At 31.7% G+C, this 24,984-nt stretch overlaps 1 protein-coding gene across 1 annotated transcript in view; it reads left to right on the top strand.

Annotated features, from left to right (window-relative positions):
* Positions 1–18,735, top strand: part of LOC129743970 (uncharacterized) — an 81,373-nt gene extending 62,638 nt beyond the window's left edge. Inside the window, exon 2 of the mRNA XM_055736236.1 lies at positions 18,015–18,735. Coding sequence (XP_055592211.1) covers positions 18,015–18,569 — 555 coding nt within the window. The 3' untranslated portion in view covers positions 18,570–18,735. The remainder of the gene's footprint in view (positions 1–18,014) is intronic.
* The last annotated feature ends 6,249 nt before the right edge of the window (positions 18,736–24,984 follow it).

Here is a 24,984-nt window from a genome sequence, read left to right on the forward strand (position 1 = left end):
AAGACAGAAGACAGAAGACAGAAGACAGAAGACAGAAGACAGAAGACAGAATGCAGAAGACAGATGACAGAAGACAGAAGACAGAAGACCGAAGACAGAAGACAGAAGACAGAAGACAGAAGACAGAATGCAGAAGACAGATGACAGAAGACAGAAGACAGAAGACCGAAGACAGAAGACAGAAGACAGAAGACAGAAGACAGAAGACAGAAGACAGAAGACAGAAGACAGAAGACAGAAGACAGAAGACAGAAGACAGAAGACAGAAGACAGAAGACAGAAGACAGAAGACAGAAGGCAGAAGACAGAAGGCAGAAGGCAGAAGACAGGAGACAGAAGACAAGACAGAAGACAGAAGACAGAAGACAGAAGACAGAAGACAGAAGACAGATGACAGAAGACAGAAGACAGATGACAGAAGACAGTAGATAGAAAGCCTAAAATTTAAGCCTGAAATGAAGACTGAAAACTGAATATTAGGCTGGAACAAATATCAATTTCTTCTTTTGACACCCCCCTCCTTCGAAGTTTTCAAAAAACCCGAATAAATAAAGTTTGAAGTATTTTTTTTAAATTTCGAAAAAAAAAATCAAGTATCCGAAAAATTACAGACCAAAAAACTAAATTTTGGAAGATAAGTGTTATTTCACCTTTTGTATTCTTGATTTTATTAAATTTTTCGATAAAAAATTACCTGATTTGTAGGTTTTGTGCAATGATATAGTATGCAATTTTGTTGCAGACAAGATTTCATGCAATTTATTCCAATTTATTTGTTTTTCGCATTATTTTTTATTGCCCCCCCCTTGTGATGTTCCAACTCTGAGTAACAAAAGAAGGATTTGAAATTTGTTCCGGCCTAATGTTGTCAATAACTTGGAAACTTCAAAAGAGGAAATGTTAAAGAAATTTGGCAAAGTACTCAAAAAATTGAATGATTTTATCCCCGAAAATAAACTGCAACGATGTCAAGAGAACAAAAAGTTTCCGTTGTGAAGTCGATTTATTCGTGAATCGAATTGTCGTGAAAATGAAAAATTGAAAGATTATGCTTTTGAATGCTTTAAAAAATGAAGTCGAGTTTAAGAACAGGCAACAAGTTGAATTTCAGATCTACATAAACACGACGTAGAAAAATTCTGAATTTAAAAACCGTCGATTAATAATAGCAAAGTAGTCGAAGTGACTAGCAAAATCCAACGTCAATAAATTTTAATGACTACGGAAAATCGGCAAATCAAAAACGTTAAAGTTCAAAACTTAAGAAAGAGGGATGAAAGGATGAATACAAAAAAAAACAAAAAACAAAAAGATAAAAATAAAATAAAAAATACAATGAAGAAAATAACAAAAAATAAAAAATACAAAGAAAAAAATAACAAAAAAAATTAAATAAAAAAAAAATTAAATAAAGAGAAAATAAAAAAAAAATAAATAAAAAGAAGGAAATAAAATAAAAAGAAGGAAATAAAATAAAAAGAAGAAAATAAAATAAAAAAAGAATAAAATGAAGAAAATCAAAAAAGAATAAAAAGAATAAACAAAAATGAATCAAATGAAGAAAATAAAAAAAATCAAAAGGAGAAAATAAAAAAAGAATAAAAAGAAGAAGTTAATAAAAAAGAATAAAAAGAAGAAAATTGAAAAAAGAAGAAAATAAAAGAAATGAAAGAAGAAAGTAAAAGAAATGAAAGAAGAAAAATAAGAATTAAAAGAATAAAATGAAAGAAGAAGAAAAAAGAATAAAAAATAAAAAAGAAGAAAATAAAAAAGGATAATGAAAAGAAGAAAATAAAAAAAAAAATATGAAAAGAAGAAAATAAGAAAAATAATGAAAAGAAGAAAATAAAAAAAAATAATGAAAAGAAGAAAATAAAAAAAATAATGAAAAGAAGAAAATAAAAAAAAAATTATGAAAAGAAGAAAATAAAAAAAAATAATGAAAAGAAGAAAATAAAAAAAAAATAATGAAAAGAAGAAAATAAAAAAAAATAATAAAAAGAAGAAAATAAAAAAAATAATAAAAAGAAGAAAATAAAAAAAAATAAATAAAAAGAAGAAAATAAAAAAAAAAATTAAAAAAAAGAAGAAAATAAAAAAAAAATAAATAAAAAGAAGAAAATAAAAAAAAATAAATAAAAAGAAGAAAATAAAAAAAATAATAAAAAGAAGAAAATAAAAAAAATAATAAAAAGAAGAAAATAAAAAAAATAATAAAAAGAAGAAAATAAAAAAAATAATAAAAAGAAGAAAATAAAAAAAATAATAAAAAGAAGAAAATAAAAAAAATAATAAAAAGAAGAAAATAAAAAAAAATAATAAAAAGAAGAAAATAAAAAAAATAATAAAAAGAAGAAAATAAAAAAAATAATAAAAAGAAGAAAATAAAAAAAAATAATAAAAAGAAGAAAATAAAAAAAAATAATAAAAAGAAGAAAATAAAAAAATAATAAAAAGAAATAAATAAAAAAATAGTAAAAAGAAGAAAATAAAAAAATAATAAAAAGAAGAAAATAAAAAAAAATAAAAAGAAGAAAATAAAAAAAAAAATAAAAGGAAGAAAATAAAAAAAAAATAAAAAGAAGAAAATAAAAAAAAAATAAAAAGAAGAAAATAAAAAAAAATAAAAAGAAGAAAATAAAAAAAAATAAAAAGAAGAAAATAAAAAAAAATAAAAAGAAGAAAATAAAAAAAAAATAAAAAGAAGAAAATAAAAAAAAAAAAAAGAAGAAAATAAAAAAAATAAAAAGAAGAAAATAAAAAAAAATAAAAAGAAGAAAATAAAAAAAAATAAAAAGAAGAAAATAAAAAAAAATAAAAAGAAGAAAATAAAAAAAATAAAAAGAAGAAAATAAAAAGAAGAAAATAAAAAAAATAAAAAGAAGAAAATAAAAAAAAATAAAAAGAAGAAAATAAAAAAAAATAAAAAGAAGAAAATAAAAAAAATAAAAAGAAGAAAATAAAAAAAAATAAAAAGAAGAAAATAAAAAAAAATAAAAAGAAGAAAATAAAAAAAAATAAAAAGAAGAAAATAAAAAAAAAAATAAAAAGAAGAAAATAAAAAAAATAAAAAGAAGAAAATAAAAAAAAATAAAAAGAAGAAAATAAAAAAAAATAAAAAGAAGAAAATAAAAAAAAAAATAAAAAGAAGAAAATAAAAAAAAATAAAAAGAAGAAAATAAAAATAAAATAAAAAGAAGATAATAAAAAATAACTAAAAAAAGAAAATAAAATAAACAATAAAAAGAAGATAATAAAAAAAACAATAAAAAGAAGAAAATAAAAAAAAATAAAAAGAAGAAAATAAAAAAAAAATAAAAAGAAGAAAATAAAAATAATAATAAAAAGATGAAAATAAAAATAATAATGAAAAGAAGAATATAAAAAAAATTATAAAAAGAAGAAAATAAAACTAATAAGGCCGGAACAAATTTCAAATTCTTCTTTTGTCACTTGGAGTTGGAACATTGCGAGGGGGGGGACAATAAAAAATAATGCCAAAAACAAATAAATTGGAATAAATTGCACGAAAGCTTGTATGCAACCAAGTTGCATAGAATATCATTGCACAAAACATAAAAAACATGTAATTTTTTATCGAAAAATTCAATAAAATCAAGAATACAAAAGGTGGAATAACTTCCATCTTCCAAAATTTGTTTTTTCGTCTTGTAATCTTTTGGATTCTTGATTTTTTTTTCGAAATTTACATTAAATACTTCAAACTTTATTTATTTCCCCCTTCGGGTTTTTGAAAATTTCGAAGGGGGGGGTGACAAAAGAAGAAATTGATATTTGTTCCAGCCTAATATAAAGAAGATAATAAAAATAATAATAAAAAGAAGAAAATAAAAAAAAAATAAAAAGAAGAAAATAAAAAAAAAATATAAAGAAGAAAATAAAAAAAAAATTAAAAAGAAGAAAATGAAAAAAAGAAGAAAATTAAAAAAAAAAGAAGAAAATAAAAAATAATAAAAAGAAGAAAATAAAAAAAAATAAAAAGAAGAAAATAAAAAAAAATAAAAAGAAGAAAATAAAAAAAATAAAAAGAAGAAAATAAAAAAAAATAAAAAGAAGAAAATAAAAAAAATAAAAAGAAGAAAATAAAAAAAAAAAAAAAAAAGAAGAAAATAAAAAATAAAATAAAAAGAAGGAAATAAAAAAAAATAAAAAGAACGAAATAAAAAAAGAAGAAAATAAAAAAAAGAAGAAAATTAAAAAAAGAAGAAAATAAAAAAAAAGAAGAAAATTAAAAAAGAAGAAAATAAAAAAAAAGAAGAAAATAAAAAAAATAAGAAAATAAAAAAAGAAGAAAATAAAAACAAAATAAAAAGAAGGAAATAAAAAAAATATAAAGAAGGAAATAAAAAAAATAAAAAGAAGAAAATAATAAAAAATAAAAAGAAGAAAATAAAAAAAAGAAAATAACAAAAAAAAATAAAAAGAAGGAAATAAAAAAAAGAAATTTAAAAAAATAATAAAAACAAGAAAAGAAAATTTAGAAAATAAAAAAGTATACAATAAAAAAAATGAAGAAAAAAAAAACAAAATGAAAATGGAGAAAAAAAAGAAAATAAAAAAAGGATAAAAGGATAAAAAGAGAAAAAAATCAAGGTTCCGGAAAATTATTATACAGACCACGTTCGTTTTTGGCAACATGCCCGAACATTTTGTGTTGCCAAAATCGAACGGTTTTTTTTTTCTTAAATTTTTTTCTCTTATTTTTACAAAATAACTGTTATTATTATCATTAACGTTATTTTTATTGAACTGCCGACCATTTGAACCATTTTTTATTAATTTTTATCATGTTTTTTTATGCATTATGCACTTTTCTTGTTTTGTTTATAATGCTTGTTATTTTTTGTCATATTTGATGTTTTTGTCGTTCTTTATCATTTTTCAGTTGTTTTTTGTCATTTTTAATCTTTTGTTTGTATTTGTTTTTGAACTTTTTGAATTTTTCACTTTTTTATCATTTTGAAGTACTTTATAAATTTTTTAAAAAACTTTTGTTTTTTTTTTGTTGTATTTCATCACCATTTCAGAACGTAAAAACGTATGTATGGTCTGTATCAAAATTATATTGTAACTGTTATAGCGAAAACTAAAAGGTAATGTTGTTTCTATAAACCGTTCGATTTTGGCACATGTGGCGGATGTTGCCAAAATCGGATGTTGCCAAAATCGAATGTTGCCAACGAACGGGGTCTGTACATAATAAAAAAAACTTGCATTTTGAAAATAAAAGTTGTCCTTATTTAGTAAAATTTGCGAAAAAAAAATCATCAGTTAAGTTCAACACCTGTCATTTGGCCGCCTCCGGTACGTTAAGTATTAAACATTCAGGTGAAAAGTGACTACGAGAAACTTCGTGTTTGGTCCCTAATGTGTCTCTAGAGCCACTATCACGAGATCTTCAATGCGGGCACACGTGCTAATGTTCAGTTGAAAACTCTCGATTAGTTATCTATCTACTAAGCCCAGGGAGGTAGGTGGATTGTTGAGAATCTTATCTATAAGTCTGTGAACTTCGTGTTTCCCGATGCGATAAGTTAGCTTGTCTGTACCGTATTACTATCACTATCAGAAAAACTTTCAGGGTTAGAAACCTTAGAGCTTATCACTTATTATAGTTGTGTTTTGAACACGTGCTCTGAGAAAATGGAGTAAATAAAAGGAAGTAAAAAATCTACCGAGCTTATAATATTTTTCAACTTAAGTTTAAGATCAGCTTGAAAATTGAAGGAAGTTATTGGGCAAAGATAAATAAACCCTTACGAGAACTTATCAAACAATATAAAAACATGTAGAAAACTACGAAGGCACCCGTCTTAACAATTAAAACATTTTCGTGAGGTCTCCTACAAGAAGCGCCTGTTGTACGTTTATCATCTGACCATGAATCGAGTCAGACTCGTGACGAATAAAATACAGTCAATTCCATATACACTTCTGAAGGGCTAGACGAAAAGCAGACGATTAACATTCTTGTGGGCTATCAGATTTACCTAATTTAATGCTTCGTATACGACCATCAAAATAAAGCACTTTTCTCTTAGTGTGAGTTTTTCAGCTCCCCTGTACGCTCAGGAGATGTACCCTGTTGTTGACGGATGTCATAGACATGAATAAGCTTGTTCATTTCCTATCGAAACTTCTTCGACGACCCTATTTAAGGTTTTTATTTTCGATTTTTCCCTCAATAAAAATTCCACGAGTCTGGCTCGTGAGCAAGAATTTGCGATAAAAACAAAAGCTAGGGATAAGTTTTGGTACATGTCGGATTTTTTTCTCAGGTAATTGAAAGACTCCGTGTAGGCCAGAGGGCTAATGCCAGTTTTGAAGATCTTCATCGAAGAAGAAGAGTCATAGTTATCAGCATTCGAGGCCTCCATTCCACGAGTCTGACTCGCTGTGAAGAAATTGCTTCTTAACAGAATTCTTCTAAGCTGAAAGACATGATACTTTTTTGACGGTCGCCATCATCAACGCCATCATCGTCAACAGCAGCGCAACGGCTGCTTTTGGATTCGAAGTGAAAATTTCACGAGTCTAAGTTGTGATGGATTTTATGATAAAATTTTTATCACATAAAAAGTTCGTGTAGGCCAAGCAATTTTCACGATGTTAGGCTGAAAGAATAGTCATCGCAATGATCAATCGAGGTTCTCTGGTTTACCAAAAAAAAATCTGTAAGGATTTATGTTTAGGTCTCATGTGAAAACTCCACGAGCCTGACTCGTGATGAAAAGATTTAGTCATGAACAGAAACCATTTTGGAAATTATCTATTTTTTCATACACCAGGACGCTCGCAAGCAACCATTTCGACTAGTATTTTTTTACATTTCTTTTTATTTTCTTAATTCGATCTATTTCATATCCTAAAATTTTGTGTCATAAAAATTCAGTGAAGGGCAAGAGCTCAAATAACGTTCTAAAAAATTACCATCAAAGAAGGAGAGTCAACATTATAACCTTTCTCTTGCTCTTATTTTCATTAAGCTTCTTCCTAGTCCTATGCAAAAACGCAACGAGTCTGACTTGTGATTTAATATTTGTGATCCAAACATAAGAAGAACACATGTTTTATCAGAAGATTTCACGAACAACTTTCTTCTGTACATAAGCTGTCACAATAGGTGTAGCTTAGAAGGTTTTTAACGGTCGCCATGGAAGTCAATTCAAATATATAATAACTGTGGGTCGGGTCATTGGTTTCGAGTCTTGTTGTATACACCACAATTTTTACTAGTTTTTTTTTTCTAAATTGAACATGCGCCCGGTATTAAATGTTCCTGCACATATGCTCAATACCTTTTGGTGCAAGTATGAGGTGAAAAATGATTGCGGAAATAATTTTTTTGGCAACGATTCCTGTGAGAACGTTTCCATAATTCACGTGATAAGTCAGGTTGCAAATAAACCAGTTAAAATCAGACTAGTTCCACCACTTGTGAACTTTATGCGGCATCATCTATGGTTGGTCAAGGAACTTTCTGCATTTGCCTTCCGCCAAGTTCTGCAGTTGAAAAATTAGATTCAATCTTTAGGTGCAATTTGCAAATGGCATAGCAAAAACAACACTCGCCTGTTGCCGTCGTAGGTACACACAGAAACATTCGGAAGAACATGATGAGACAATCCCTCCTTGCGGTGGTGATGTTGTAGTATAGATTTTTTTTGCCAACGTCATCGTCATAAACAAACTCCTCGATGGCAACATTGACATTGGCAAATTTGCTTCGCAAACCGGCCGCCGCTGTGGATGTTTGAACCTTGAGAGACCCGGGCAAAACATTCCGAAAGGGTGTGTTGTCATCGGGTTTGTTTACTTGTTTGTCGGTTGGATGTTGAATGGCAGCTTCTTTGTATAAAACGTCATGTTTTTTGTCAATCGGTTTGTAACTTTAACCATACGAAATGTTCACATAACACGTTCCATAATGATATGCCCGGTCTGTACTATTAATTTAGAGAAAAAAGACTAGGCGGCAAGAAGTCATCCTACTGTCACAAAAATCTTCGTTCGTTTGAAGAGTGTGGCAGTAAAAAGGCTGTTAAAACCGACATCTGAACTGAGATTTCGTCTCTGTTGTTATACTTAATTACTCAAGCCGTGTTATCCTAATTCTGCCAAAAATTTCGTTTGTTTTTCTTTGTCTTTTGGACATCCGTCAAAACATGGCGCTGCTGCTACAGATAATTTTTTCTCCCTCTACTATATTCTTACAGTTGTATAGCTTCATCACAAAACCAAGGAATCGATCGCCGTCTATCTTTGTAGTCTAAATATCTGTGGGAAACGCAACAGCAGCACCCATTCTCACGTGTTTATTTTTTGCTGTAGAACTGCTATTTCGAGTATCTATTTTTAAAAATGGGAGGCGGGACGCGTTCGCGGACATCTCTGAGGTTTGAGGGTAAACTTGGGGGTGTTGAGGGAGGAAAAAATCGCTGTATAACTGAATAACTACGATATGACGTATTTAAATATATTTTTTTATGTTTGTGGTGCTCGGTTTCAACCAGCTATTACACTATAGAAATAGAAATTATTTATGACTTGACCCATTCAACATCTTTGTATTTGTATTTCTATTCTATTTTGAAAGATTTCACACACATTGAATTTTAAATAATTCCTGCTACAATCAGAGAACAGAACAATCTCCCTTCAAACGATGATCGTGTGGAAGACATACTTGACTTGTAAAAATCGTCTAGCAGGCGAGGTTCTCATGATAATTGATAATTGACTTTTGTTCCCTTCCCACAGATTGAAGTTGCCCGACCGAATAGTGAACAAGGGATGTTTCATTATGTTAGTTTTAATATTGTTAGTATTTCTTTTCGTCCCGCGACTGAATTTAATTCAATCAGCCGTGGATGACTCCGGGGTTCCGATGATTGTGGCTGCTGGTCTGCGGAATAAATATGAGTTGCTTTCTCCAGAATAAGTTTTGATTTGTTAGGGAGATATGATGCCTCATGTCTCGTCTCCGTTTATTGGAGGCGAATGTGGGTGATGGGAATCACTTATCACTAAAGCTGGCGACAAAACTCTGATAACCAACTAGCGTCTGAATACGTGTGACGTGGAAGATAATTTTACAGAAGGAAAACGTTTGTCACGTTGGAAACTGAACAGAACAGAAAAAAAACAGTTCAACAAAAGTAAGTGACATCACCGTTTACACAGACCCAAATTATTAAAACTTAAGTGCGACTGCTTTAAACTCATTTTTAACGGTCGCCATAGGATGCGAAAAGTCACCGCTAAAAATAGAAGCTTATATGTAGCTTAATTTACCTCTCACATCAGGTTCATATTTCAGATGCAAAGTTTAGATGTTTAGATATAATCCCGATATAAGTTATCAAAGAATCCAATATCATTCCCGAAAATACGCTCAAATTACCTAAAAAGTCTATTAACTGACTTGAGTTATTAAAACTGACCTGAAGGGATCCAATTTGGAAACGCGTTAAACTTGGTTCTGACGGTCGCCATGCAATTTAAAAAGTGATATGAGAGAAAGTAGTTTTTTTTTTCAGTTTCGGAATACAGATTATGATTCGATATTCAGAAGAAAATCACGAACAAGGGCTAAGCGTGGCTTAGAACGGCTTAAAAATAAAAAAAAACAACCATTTTTGATAACTCCTTATTTTAGAGCGATAAAAAGAGGAAATTAAAACCGATTTCAAGATGCGGTTCAATTCCACCATAGTTCTTCAAATGCCTTGAAGGTGCAATAAAAATCATCACAAATGTGGGAAAAAATTTCATCAGTGAATGTGTCTTAAATCTAAAAACACACAAGAAGTAACCAAACATCGAAAAAAAACATAAACAATAAAACACGAATTTACCAAGAAAAAAAAGGAAAAAAAACAAACATACAAAAGTAGCAAAATAATGAAAAAAAAAAGTATAACAACACAAAAAGAAACTAAACAAAAATTAAATTGAAAAAAAAAAACAAAACAATAATATACTTAAAAAACACAATATTCAATAAAACAACCAAAAAAAGGAAAAAAAACAAAATGTAACAAAAAAAAAACAACAAAAAAAAAATTAAAAACAGCGATAACAAAACACAAAAATAACCAAATAGAAACATTGTATAACAAAAAAAACTGAAAAAAAACAAAAATTACAAAAAAAAAATGAAGAAAACAAATTAACAAACATTAAATAAAACCAAACATCACAGAAAAATAAAAAATAGATAAAACATAAAAATAAAAAACAAAACAAAACAAAAAAAATTAAAAAAAAAACAAAACAAAAAAAAACAAAAAAATAAAATAAAAAAACCAAAATAAAAAAAAACAAAATAAAACTAAAAATAAACAAAACAAAATAATAAATTTTTAAGATAAGTTAACCACCGTTAATTAATTTTGTAATTTTATTTTTCGGCATATCGGTGAAAAGTAGTTCTGAAATTGATAAAGATGGATAGAGCATTTTTTGCGAGGAAACTTATTAACGTACACCATACTTTACCCTGCAACATTTCATTATTTAGGAGAATTAGTACCGGGATAGAGGTACTACTTTAACCTATACAATGAAATCTGGTTGGTCCGGACGGCCCGTCCGGAGTATACGTGTTCACCACATGTAGACTTCGGACCAACCAGATTTCATTGTATAGGTTAAGGTAGTGCCACCTCTATCCCGGTACTACTTCTAAATAATGAAATGTTGCAGGGTAAAGTATGGTGTACGTTAATAAATTTCCTCGCAAAAAATGCTCTTTCGCTCTTTTCAACATCTGTAAATTTTCTTCTCACTCCTCTATCCATCTTTATCAATTTCAGAACTACTTTTCACCGATATGCCGAAAAATAAATTTACAAAAAAATAAAAATTAAAAAAAAACAAAACAATAAACTAAAAAAAAAATAAAACAAAACAAAAAATAAAAAAAACTTATTCAAAAATTAAAAAAAAACTTATTAAAAAAAAACTAAACAAAAAAAAAACAAAAAAATACAAAACTCAACAAAACAGAACAAAAAAAAAAAACAAAACAAAAAAACAATAAGATATACAAAATAATACAAAAAAGGAAAAAAAGCCAAGAAAAAGAAAAATAAAACAAAAAAATGTTTAAAAAAATATTGAAAAACAAAACAAAATCAAAAAATAACGATAAAAAAAATACATTGTAAAAAAACAGAACAAAAAAAAAATACACAAAAAAAAATTAATACCAAATAATAAAACAATACGAAATAAGAGAAAAAAAAGGCAAAACAAAAAATAAAAAAAAATAACAAAAAATCGATAAAAAAAGCATACAAATTAAAACAAATCAAATAAATAATAAAATAATAATAAAAAAATTGGAAAAAAAACAAAAGCTTAAAATATAAAAAAAAACAACGAAAAAAATTAATAAAAAAAACAAACAAAAACCAAAACAAACAAAAAAAAATACAAAAAAATACCAAACAAAAAAATACAAAAAAATAAAGCAATACAAAAAACAATAAATAAAAAATTACAAAAAAAACTAAAAAAAAAATTACAAAAAAAACTAAAAAAAAAATTACAAAAAAAACTAAAAAATACAAAAAAAATTAAAAAATACAAAAAAAAATTAAAAAATACAAAAAAAAATTAAAAAATACAAAAAAAAAAATAAAAAATACAAAAAAAAAATTTAAAAATACAAAAAAAAATAAAAAAATACAAAAAAAAATACAAAAAAAATACAAAAAAATTATAAAAATACAAAAAAAATAAAAAAATACAAAAAAATTAAAAAAAATACAAAAAAAATAAAAAAATACAAAAAAATAAATAAATACAAAAAAAAATAAAAAAATACAAAAAAAAAATACAAAAAAATAAAAAAATACAAAATAAAATACAAAAAAAAAATAAAAAAAATACAAAAAAAAAAAAAATAAAAAAATACAAAAATAAAAAAATACAAAAAAAAATAAAAAAATACAAAAAAAAATACAAAAAAATTAAAAAATACAAAATAAAATACAAAAAAAAATAAAAAAAATACAAAAAAAAATAAAAAAAATACAAAAAAAAAATAAAAAAATACAAAAATAAAAAAATACAAAAAAAATAAAAAAATACAAAAAAAAAATAAAAAATACAAAAAAAAAATAAAAAATACAAAAAAAAAATAAAAAAATACAAAAAAAAAATATAAAAAACCAAAACAAAATTTAAAAAATACAAAAAAAATTAAAAAAATGCAAAAAAAATAAAAAATACAAAATAATAAAAAAATAAGAAAATTGCAAAAAAAAAACATGCAAAAAATTAAAAAAAATGTAAAAAATCAAAAATGCAATAAAATAAAAAAAAAATGCAGTAAAATAAAAAAAATGCCAAAAAATGTAAAAAAAATTTAAAAAGCAAAAAAAATGCAAAAAAAAATAATATAAATGCAAAAAAAATAAAAAAAATGCAAAAAAATGGAATAAAAATTTAAAAAAAATGCAAAAAAAAATTCTTAAGAAAATAAAAAAAATTAAAAAAAATCTAAATAAAAATGAAAAATAAAAAAAAATTAAATACAGACGCCGTTCGTTTTTGGCAACATGCCCGAACATTTTGTGTTGCCAAAATCGAATGTTGCCAAAATCGAACGGTTTTTTTTCTGAAATTTTTTTTCTCCTATTTTTACAAAAAAACTATTTTTATTATCATTAACGTTATTTTAAGTCAACTTCCGACCATTTTTGGAATTTTCTAATTTTTTTTCTCATGTTTTTGATGCATTTTGCACTAATTTAGTTTTGTTTATAATCTTTGTTTTTTTTTTTGTCATTTTCGCTGTTTTTGTCATTCTTCATCATTTTTAAGTTGATTTTATCATTTTTAATCTTTTGTTTGTATTTGTTTTTGATTTTTTTTTAAATTTTATCTTTTTGTAATTTTTGAGTACAGTATTGTTCCGATTTTGTCAGCTCCCGATTTTGTCTACCCCCGATTTTGTCTATCCCCGATTTTGTCAGCATTTTATCCCGATTTTGTCAACCTTTAAATTTAGTTGAAATTTTCTGCTTTTGAGCTAAAATTCCCAGTCATTTAACACTGTATGTTTTATTGGGGGTTGTCCTGACCCACGTAGAGGACCACCCATTAACCACTTGGTATTAAAAGGGTTGGTATTTATCCCTTTAATTTATAGTGTTGTTTTAAAACAAAACTAATCAAAATCCAAATATCTCGAAAACGCGTGGATATTTTTGAGTGATGTATTTACAAAAAATATTCTAGAGATTGAAAGAAATTAGCTTATGGTATTCTTGTCACGATTCATCACAAACACCCTCCTGTACCCAATTAATAAGGTTTTGAAGAAATTAGCAAAACCGTAATGTAAAGAACTAAGAATTTCAAAAATATTTTTTCATCTTTGATGGACCATAACTTTTATAATACAGTATTGTTCCGATTTTGTCAGCTCCCGATTTTGTCTACCTTTAAATTTAGTTGAAATTTTCTGCTTCTCATCCATGCATTTTTGGACGCAAGGTACGTTATGGGAAGTTTGACGTTCTTAAAGGCTCTGGGATTCCGAGATGTTCCGATTACGACCAGAGGAAGCTTATGGTCTGCTGTGACATTGGCGCATGGCATAAAAGTGATGCGCTCTTTAATAATTTTACGCCCTGAAGCACTAGCCTCTTTCGAACCAACAAGTGATTATGTTGGCAACATTTTAAAAAAACAATTCCGATCGTCCGCATTATACACCATCCGAGCAGTAAGCTCTCGATGAAGTATTTCCTCGTGAAAGTTCTCCAAAAAACCCTCAACACTTCCTATATCGCTCGACAACGCTTCGCCACATATCTTAAGCTTGCGGATACCGCTTTTTGAAAATATGTATCCAGTGCAGTGAAAATTCAAATGAATTTGGAACGTTGCAACTTTCAGCAAATGTTTGAGCTTTGACTATGAGCATGGTCGAAGAAACTGTTTTGTTCAGGCGTCGTTGGTTAAGAAACCAAAGAAACAAAACATCCTCCAAATTTTTATACGCACCTCTCGAAACGTATTTGAAAGTCTTACCAAGACGACACGAGGTGTTGGATGCCGCACGAAGTATGGAGTCAGCATTCTTTTGAATTTTTCTGACGGTTGTTGGATGGATGTTGTACTTCTTCGCGATGTCTGCTTTCTTCGCAGCCTTGTTCTCAAGATTCCGAAGGATTTTGACTTTTTCCTTAAGGCTGAGCGAGTTTCGTTTTTTTTCTCAATAGCCACTATTTTTGGAGACATCTGTAAATTGTTAATAAAAAAAAGCCATCTGTTTTGAAAACCGTACAATTTGAAGAACTTAGGATAGTACAATCCTTGCTCTGCACAGTGCTTAGCTATTAATGGTGACTCTTTTTAAAGTAAGTTATAACGAAGTTCTTGATGGTGTTTCCGATATTACTGCTGAAAATTTGGTAAACGTATGTATTAGGAAACTGTATTTTCAGATTTTATTTGGAGTTTAAAACTTACCTCACCTTACCTCGGCGGTTGGAAGCAGAAAGAGGTTGTTGAATATTGACAGCTTATCATGAAGCATTTCTGTAATGTTGGCAGCAGTGAGCTGTCAACACGTGCTGTTAGGTTCAAGATGTATTAAGTTTAAAGTGATCTAACATATGCAATTGCATATCAATCCTGCTGCTACGTACCAACGGTTTTTCAAATGGCATGTACACAATCCATTGTATGAAGGGTGTTTGTAAACAATCACTTAGGGTTGAGTTTTTGAACAGGTCCTCCATTTTGCTATTTGCGAGACCTTTCATTTGACGCCTCAAGAACTCAAATCGGTCAAGCGGTCATCGAGAAACGTGTGTGACATTATTTTGTAACATACACACACACATACACATATACATACACACATACAGACATGTTCCGATCTCGACGAACTGAGTCGAATGGTATATAACACTTGGCCCTCCGGGCCTCGGATCGAAAGTTGGTTTTTCAAGCGACATTTATATCCTTCTTTGTAAGAAGGGTAAAAAATAAAGAAAAGGGGTCAATGTCACCCCTTATCACGATATTGACATAAAATATCGAAATAACAAGTAAACGGACAGTTATGAAATCAAAATTGAAATTATTTTCAAGAAATTTTTTTTCCCGATTTTGTCAGGTACCCTGTTTTGTCAGCCCTAAATTCAAGATGGGGCTGACAAAATCGGAACAATACTGTACTTTATAATTAAAAAAAAATATATTTGTTTTTGTTGTTGTATTCTATCAGCATTTCTGAACCTAAAAACGTATTTTTGGTATTTGTCAAAATAATATTGGTCCTGTTATAGAAAAAACTAAAAGGTAATGTCGCTTCTAAAAACCGTTCGATTTTGGCACATGTGCCAAAATCGGATGTTGCCAAAATCGAATGTTGCCAAAAACGAACGGGGTCTGTAATATGAAAAAAATTAAAAATTTAAAATTGAAAAATAAAAAAAATGAAGAAAATTTATGAAAAAGATGTATAGAAAACATAAAAACCTAAAATAAAATTAAAAAAAAAAATAAAAACATAACAAAATAAATTCAAAAAAAAAATTTAAAAAACCAAAAAAAAATCAAATAGATGAAATGTGATGAGAAGTTTTTCAAACCCTTCCGTTCATGTTCAACATCTTTCACCTTATTCTTATCTTCTATCCGTTTATAATCTACCAATTTTTTAAATATTCTTTCTCAAAGAATATTAAATTTCACCGATATAGCCGATAAAATAATTTTATAAAATAAAATTTACGGTAATTAACTCTTCATTTGAAAAAAAAAATCAAAAAATTAAAAAAAAAATTAAATAAAAAAAATTAAATGAAAAAAAAATAAACAAAAGAAAAAAATTGTAAAAAAGCAAAAAAAAAATAAAAAAAAATATAAAAGGACAGGAAAATTTAAAAGTAAAAAACAGAAAAGAAAAAAAAATTAAAAAAAAAACCAAAAAAAATCAAATTACCACAAAATTAAAGTAAAATAAAAAATTAGAATCAATAAGAATGAAAAAAAAAAAATAATCCATTAAATGAAAACACAAATAAAAAAAAATCCAAAAACTACTAAACATAGAAAAAAGAAAATTAAAATAAAAAAGGAGAAATATTTGAAAGTTAAAAAAATAAAATATAATGAACAATAGAATACCAAAAAGTAATATGTAAAGAAAATCCATAACGAATTTAAAGATACAAAGAATTATCAAAACTATTAAAAGTACTAAGGAATATGAATCCTAAAACAAAATTCTTCAATACAAAATTAATTCCGATTATTGCTGAACCTAAGTAATCAATAGATTTTCTTTAATTTACTACGGTATAAGAAAAGTTCAGACTTTCTATCTTCTTCAGTGAGCGTTTCAGCTCACATAACACATAATAGAGTTGGATTATTGAAACTGAAACGCTTAAAAATTGTCCTGTTAAATGTAATGTAATTAACTGATATTTTTCCTTTTTATTTTGACTTCAAATTCCTAGTTTTGAAATTGAAACTCGTGTGAGATTTATCTGTCGTGGTCATCGACTCAAAGGTTCTGTTGGTGTAATTTTTTGTGACAAATTTTGTGGAATTGTTATTCGAAACCTTTTATCTCGAAACGAGATGTTTGAATAATCTGTTTTAAAATAAATAAATAATATCATGAAAATATTTTCGTTTGGAAAAAACAAACCAACAGCTACAGCAAGCGTTCGCATCTGACCAAACAATCTTTAAAATCGGCCAAATATAGCTTATTTTTAAATCCACAATCACCATTTTTTTAAGATTTTGGATGCTTAGCCAGCGTAGAAAATTTACTGCATTGGCGAAATTAGATCTCAAATCGGCTGCCTGTCAAAGAGGGAGCTGTCCACAGTGAATTTCGGGAATTGATAACAACAATTGATAGCTTCAAATTCACTGCGTCATTGAACCCAACCAAACAAATTATTCATCAATGACACCTCCCGAAACCTTGAGGTACAATTCACATGGTCCGCCATGAGCTGCGCGCACGATATCGTAATTACAGTTAATTGAAATATTCCTCACTCTACCGGTGTTAAAATTCCGCCGAGGTGAGGAAGGTGTTTGCTAGCTAGCTACTTGCTACCGGTCATAATTGGCACACCCCGGCTGGGTCAGATTGTAGGATAGATAAAACCGCATATACATGCCATGAACTCTCTGCGGCTCAATTATCGCTCTACTAAGATGCATGAGCACCGGTGGGGATGCCAGTTGCTGATCTATTTTCTTAGTAAATCAATAATGCTCGAGTTTTTTGTTGTTTTTGAGTGACGTGATATTTTTGTTTACATCAGGGAAATATTGCATCTAGAGACTAAGCTATTTTCGATTCTGAGCCAGGCCAATAATAAATGTCTATTCTTCCATATTGGAGGGAGCGCGTTTGGGAATATTTAGCCAAGAGTTGAACCCGTGCCAAGTGGATGGGCCAAAAAACTTGAAATACGATGATGACGAAGACGACGTCTTCGCAGCTGAACTATCGAACCAAAAAAAACATCGCAAATGTAAACAGATCACCGCTGAAACAGCAACGAAAACCATTTTGAAGCGAGGCAAATTTTGGATACCGGATAAAAAGTTCTGAATAAATATTAAATAAAAGTCTCAGTTTGTGGCAACAGTTTAACGGTCGCCATGCAAGGTCACCCGACCTTTGTTTATGTAGATACCTATAGTTTGTTTAGCAATAATTGTTTATAATTTCTGATCGTTTAAGACCGGAAGGCAACAGTTTGGAATTTAAGCATTTTGTAGCAAGTTCCTTCCGCACGAAATGAAAACAACATTAATGGCGCTTGAAATGCAAGGTAATTTCACGTGTCGTTGCACTCGCGAGAAAAAAGACATTACGAAACCAGCTCATGAAAGTTATACTGTTGATGAATTGTTTTTTCTAATCCCTATAAATAAAATTGTTTGTACCATTTTATTCTAACCTTTGTTTTTTTTCTTCTCTTTTTCAGACCTTAGCGCAGTCCACAACGCCGGATACGGGTGGAGGTGGTGGAAAAGAGGGTGTCGGGGACAGTGATACGGGTGGTGGTCAGTGCATCTGGTATGGGGTGTGTAATTATGACAAAATAGAGCAGAACTATCAGTACTGCAACTATAGTGGACCGGCAAAGCCGATCGAGTCCAAAACCCGGGAGCTGTTGCAGGTTTGGTGCAAGCATCTTCTGGACGATGAAGACGGTGACGGAATCGTCGAAACGTGCTGTGACGCACAACAGGTAAGATTTGTCGAAAAATTTTGTCAGGGTGGGTTTTCTGATTGCCTTCTAATATTAACCGTACATCAGGAAGCTTCCATGCAGTATCAAAGGTCAATTTTAATCCAAATTGTCTCAACTCAGCTTTCAGTTAAAATTTTCTCCGATAAGCTGAAAGTGTTGCCTAGTAATGAGTCATTCAAACCTAACCTCAAACAACAATTTTTGCTAGTTTTAGAGCTCCTAGACTGTATAGCCGGTACCGAGGCTATGGGACAGATGATTTCTGATGAACGACAAAACTTATGAAATACCCTATTTCAAACAAATTCCAACGTTTGAATCCTATACCATGTCTGCTCGTGGCAAGGTCCCGAGTGTATCAAAGAAGGTATTTGCTAGTTGTTTTGTATAAAATATAATGATTTGTAAAAATTCTGCTCCTGAGGAAAAAACAACAATTTTCAAAACGAAAACTTTAGTTTTCGCTGTTTTTAAAAGCCTTTTTTTTTTTTTTAGTTGGTAACCACAGGTGGTAAATCCCGGTTTACGGATTGTATTCCAAGGCACGGCGAGCCACCGCGTCCTCCCAGTTTGCTACTCTGGGTCCATGGGTACAATGGGAAGACTCATGATATACTCCGTGTATACCCCCTACTCCCTAAACTCCACCTGGGGCCGCAGACCTGGTTCCCACCTCGAACTGTTTAGTGCACTATGCTTCAATAGTGGGAGGTCTATTCGCGCTAATGCGCTCCAAGTCAATACTCATTAACGAGACCACTTTCAGCAAAACCTCTCATCCTTACGACTCGACGCCTGAACTCTCCTCTAACGACTTGAGAACCGACATCTCCTCGCAATGACTCGAGATTCTCACACAAACCTCTCCTCTTCGCGACTTGAGGCCTGATCTCTCCTCTAACGACTTGAGATCCGACCCCTCCTCGCATCGACTCGAGGTTTACCTCTCCTCTGCACGATTCAAGGCCCGATCTCTCCTCTAACGACTTGAAATCTGATCTCTCCTCGTAATGACTCGAGGTGACCACTTGTACCCCTCCTCTTGTTGGTAAGGTGCCTGATCCCTCCTCTTACGACTCGGGACCCGACCTCTTATCATAAAGACTCGGGGTTGACCACACAAACCTCTCCGCCTGAAGGTTTGAGGCCTGACCTCTCCTCTAACGACTCGAAGCCCGACCTCTTATCTTCAGGGTTCGAAGTTTGCCACCTTGCCCGTCGTGTGCCAGATCGAGAGCAGCTTATCCTAGACTCGCGCCTGTCACGGCACACGCGCGGGACTTAATGCAACGACTCGGATGATTCCCGACGAAGACGTCATCCTACACCGACTCGAATGGCTCGCCCGGCGTCGAGAGCCACTCTACCCGTGGGTATTCCCCGAACGTGGAATAACCCTTTCCCAACGATTTCCACTGCGAAGAAGGTCATGTCTTATCCCCGCAGCTTCTGTCGTTGAGAACCGCTCTACTCGGATACTCCCCGAAGGTGGAGCATCCTACACGCGAACGCGGCGCACCCACGGCATCCGCTACGCAGAAGGTATTGTCTTATCTTTGTAACTTCAAACCGTGGGGTCGGACGCACTCTACTCGACAGCCCCCCGTCGATGGGGTCAGTCTACTCCGACCGTTGTCCGGTCTTCTTTATCCCCCTTGGTTGGCAACCCTAGGATTTTTGGCCCGCGGATTTTCCTGCCCGTTGTGTGCCAAATCGAGAGCAGCTTATCCTAGACTCGCGCCTGTCACGGCACACATTCGGGACTTGGAACGCTACGACTCGGATGTTTCCCGACGGTGACGACATCCTACACCGACTCGAGAGGCTCGCCCGGCGTCGAGAGCCTCTCTACCCGTGGGTATCCCCCGACAGTGGTTAACCCTCTTCCCTCGAGATCCGCTACGAGGAAGGTAAAGTCTTATCCCCGCAGTTTCCCTCTTAGGAAGCGGCACTACTCGGATACCCCCCGACATTGGGGTATCCTAAACACGTTCGCGGCGCACCCCTGACCTCCGCTACGCAGAAGATGATGCCTTATCTTTGTAGCTTCGATCAGGGGATCGGACGCACACTACTCAGATGCTCCCCGCCGATGCAGTCATCCTACACCGTTCGTGGACTGCCGTTGGTTCCAGCTCCTCTGCAGGGCAGTCATGATCCGGGTGAACCCATCGCTGACCGCGTGCCAAGTGTTGGAATCCGCACACATCCTCTGTACAACGTTATCTGCTGTCGTGTCAGGCCCACAGGCGGCAAATATGGAAGTACGTACCGCCGCAAACCTCGGACAGACAAACACCACATGTTCGGGTGTCTCCTCTACATCACCACAATCTGGGCAATATGGCGAAGCCACATGTCCAAACCGGTAGTGGTACTTCATGAAGCATCCATGACCAGTCAGGAATTGCGTCATATAGAAGTCCACTTCACCGTGCCTTCTTCCGATCCAGCTCCCGATGTGCGGGATCAGACGATGGGTCCACCTTCCTCTCGTTGAGCTGTCCCACAGCTGCTGCCAGTTGGACATCGAGTCCTCATTGGCGAGATCTCGAACGTTGGGTGTGTCTTTGTTGTCGTAGCAATGGACATCCTCCTCCAGCAAAACCGAGATGGGCATAACACCCGCTACTACACAGGCGGCTTCGGACGACATGGTCCGGTATCCGCTGATAACCCGCAGGTTCATCAGCCGCTGAACGCTGCTGAGTCGCTGCAGGTTACAGCTTCCTCCCAAGGCCTGCCTCCAGGCCGCTGCTCCGTACCGCAAGATCGAAGTGGTCACACTTGCCAGGATCCGCCTTTTGCTGCTTTGGATAGCCGAGGAGTTCGGCATCATTCGTGTGAGTGCGGCCGTGGCCTCTCTTGCACACGTATTCGACATGGCTCGTTTTTAAAAGCCTAAAAAGAGTAATCAAGTATGTACCCTTCGCAACCTTTGATCTATACTAACCGATTACACTTGAAGTTCAATCTCATGATGGTTTTACTTCGTTATTGTCAGATTTAGCCAGCAGATGTTACACTGAAAACGCTTCAAACTGGCTCAAAAATAATCAAGTTCTATTAATTTCGAAACAGCTGTATTCACTAAATTGCCCTCTGTGTCTTTTAAAAGAGAATTAATGGACCGAAAAGTAGCAGAAATTGAAGGAGGAGGATGTAGCCATCTAAATTACAGATTAGACGAAGTATAAGTTTGAAAAATTTATCATGACTGAAAAAGTGTGCGCCGGTCGATTGGAGATACCAAGAATTAAGTAAAAATTTTCTTACAAAAAAGCGATAAACTTTTTTTTTAAAAATATTTTCATGAATTATCATAAGATTGCCTTCGTTTCCTTCATAGAAAGTATTATGATCAAACGAAAGGTTATTGAGATACACGCATTCGAAACTGTCCCATTTCTAAAAGAACTAAGCTTGAATATGTGAGATACATCATTATTTCTTGTTAAATATTTTTTGTGGGTGTAAGAGTGGACTGAGTCGATTTGGAGTCATTTTTGAATTTCTCAAACCCTGGGGTCTAGAAAGCTTTATTTTGGTTCAAAACACATCCATGATTTTTTGCAAAATTTTCAAGTAACGTTTAAATGAGTAAATTTGAACTTTTAGGTTTGTATGGAAAAATTGATTATTTTGTACTGAAACGTCAACTTCATTTTTGTATCTTGTGTGGAACCGAGCCTGATAGTGGTTTGTAAAATTTCTAAACGAAATTTTCCGCTGAACAACTTTGTCGAAGACCTTAACTTTATTATAACTTAATTTTAACTATAAATTAATCTATATATATATATAAAAATGAATTTCTGTCTGTCTGTCTGTCTGTCTGTCTGTCTGTCTGTCTGTCTGTCTGTCTGTCTGTTCCCTATAGACTCGAAAACTACTGAACCGATTTGCGTGAAACTTGGCAGGTGGGAGTATTGGAGGCCGGGGAAGGTTCCTATTATGGTTTGAGACCCCTCCCTCTCTCAATAAGGGAGGGAGGGGCCTCCCAAACAAAAGACAATTTTTTGCATAACTCGAGCATCCATCGAGCAAATGGTATCAAAATTGGCATGGGGTGGTATTTGAGTACGAAGAATATTCCTATGAATATAAGGTACCCCTCCCTCCTCTCAGTGGGGTGATAGGAAGGGGGGAAGGGAGCTACCTTACAATTTTTCATATAACTCGAAAACTAATCAAGATATTGGAACCAAATTTGGCACGGGAAGGTATTGGGATACGAAAAATATTTCAATGATTATTTGAGACCCCTCCCCCTTTTTTGTAGAAAGGGGGAGGAGGCCTCTTTCATATTTTTTTACATAACTCAAAAACTAATAAAGCAAATGAAAAACATTTCTATGATTATTTGAGACCCCTCCCTCTTTCCAGTGAGGAGAAATAAACAAGGGAGGGGCCTCTTTTATAATTTTTTACACAACTCAAAAACTAATTAAGCAAATGGAACCAAATTTGGCATGGGCGGGTAGTCGGGAACGTGACATGTTCTAATGATTGTTTGAGAACCCTTCTTTCTTCCAGTGGGGAAAAAGGAAAGAGGGAGGGGAGTTTCATACAATTTTTACATCATAACTAAAAAACTACAACAGCAAATGGAACCAAATTTGGCATGGAACCATATTTGGGTACGAGATGTGCTTCTATGAATATTTGGTATCCCTCACTCCTTCAAAGAGGTGGATGAAAAGGGGGAGGAAAGGTCTCCCTTACAATTTTCAGTATAACTAGAGAGTTGATCGAGCAAATTTAACCATATTTGGCATATTAGGGTATTTGGATTAGAGAAATGTTTCTGTCATAAATTGAAGCTCCACCTTTTTTTCAGATATTAAAAGGGAAGGGGAGCTTCCATGTAATTTTTTTTGCATAACTCGAGAATTTATCGAGCAAATGAAACCAAATTTGGCATCAAAAAGTTTTTGAGTACGAAAAATACTTTTTCTATGTGAAACAATTCCTTTCTTGCAGTAAGATGATAGAATTGGGAATATAGGAAGGGAAGAGGAGGCTTACATTTAACTCTTTTTTTACAAAATCCGAGAAATGGACAAAACTTAACATGAAAAATCATTTTGGTATGATTCTATGATTATCTGACACACCATCCTCTTTTCAGTAAGTAGGTACATAGGAGGAGGGAGGTGAGCCCAATACAATTGTGTTAGCATATGTTATCAATTTATGCTAACGAAGCCAACAAATGGAAACAAATATGGCATGGAAAGGTACTTGGTTACGAGATATCTTTCTACGATTGTTAAAGATCCTTACGCTTTACAGTGTAGAGAGGGGAAGAAAGTAGAAGGGTCCATATAAATTTTTGTTGTAAAGCTTAAAAACTTATCAACCAATGGAACTATATTTGATATAAGAGGATTTTTGGGAACGAAAAAATTAGGTATGATAATTAAAAATCACGACATGCATTCAGCAGGGGGTGAAGGTAAGGACAGGGGAGGGGCTCTCTTATCAGTTTTTCAGCATAAATCCAGAACATATCAAGAAAAAACAGCCATATTTTATAAGTTAGATGGTTTGCGATTAATTTGAGACCGTCTAGACAGCTTCAAATTATCAGATCTTTAACACAAATTTATAGAGCGAGATTTTTAATATTCGTTTAAGTTATCTTTGTGTTGAAATTCGAAACCCCAGCTGCAGCTCTCATTTTATAGCGATTGCTTATAAATTATGTTATAATTTGATTTAAAGTAATGCCAATAAAACAATAAAAAATTGAATAATTTCTGAAAATATCATTTGATTTTGAAAGGTGTAGCAAAGCACACCGGGTCAGCTAGTTAACAATAAACTTAACTTATCTTATGAGGCAAAACAGTTGTTAGCTGTTTAACAGGGGTATGTCTTGTGGCATTGATAAACCATAAATTCAATTGATTTCACTGGTGGGTGCCTAAAGATGTGTTACATGACTACTTTTCATGCAACGATTTGCAAGGCACGAGCAGTGATGTCATTTTAATTTATTGTTTATCAATGACAAAAGATATACCTCAAGTAAACGTTACTTAAAAATTCTAAAAAAAAATCATTGATGAGTTTTAACCAAAACGAAGCATTTTGAACCACAGGGTTTGAGAAATTCAAAAATAACCCCAAATCGACTCAGTCTAGTAGTAGTACAGTATAGAGTTGTTTTTGACATTTCTCACACACATTTACTGGCGTCCCACTGCACAGTACTTTAAAACTCGAAAAATGTGATCATGGGCTTTTTGAAGGCTTAAATGTCAAAATAGCTTTATGGTATGTTCTACAATGTTTCATCAATTTAAATGTGCATATTTTATTGTAAATTTTTTCCCGATCAATTCACCTATAAGTGAGATAATTTTTCTATTTGTCATTTATTATTGTAGCACTATGATGTCTTCAAATAAGTTGTAGATCATAAAATTTTCAAAAACTTTGTTGAAGACGTCGAAGCTTTTTCTTTTGAAACAACATTTTTAAAGGCATTTTTTCGAAAAATAACCTCAAAAAATTTCGTTTAACCTTTTTCGAAGCGAGTTTTGAGACAAACTTTGTATAAAAGAGTTGTGACAATTGTAAAACTACACAATTTAATTGAAGGTGTCAAGTCACTTTTTTGAAGTTTAATGGTACTTTTTGGATGATTTCTTTCCAAAATTGCATGTTTTCATTGTTCAATATATCTGTAAAT

This window comes from Uranotaenia lowii, chromosome 2, assembly GCF_029784155.1.
Source record: "Uranotaenia lowii strain MFRU-FL chromosome 2, ASM2978415v1, whole genome shotgun sequence".
Classification (NCBI taxonomy): Eukaryota; Metazoa; Arthropoda; class Insecta; order Diptera; family Culicidae; genus Uranotaenia; species Uranotaenia lowii.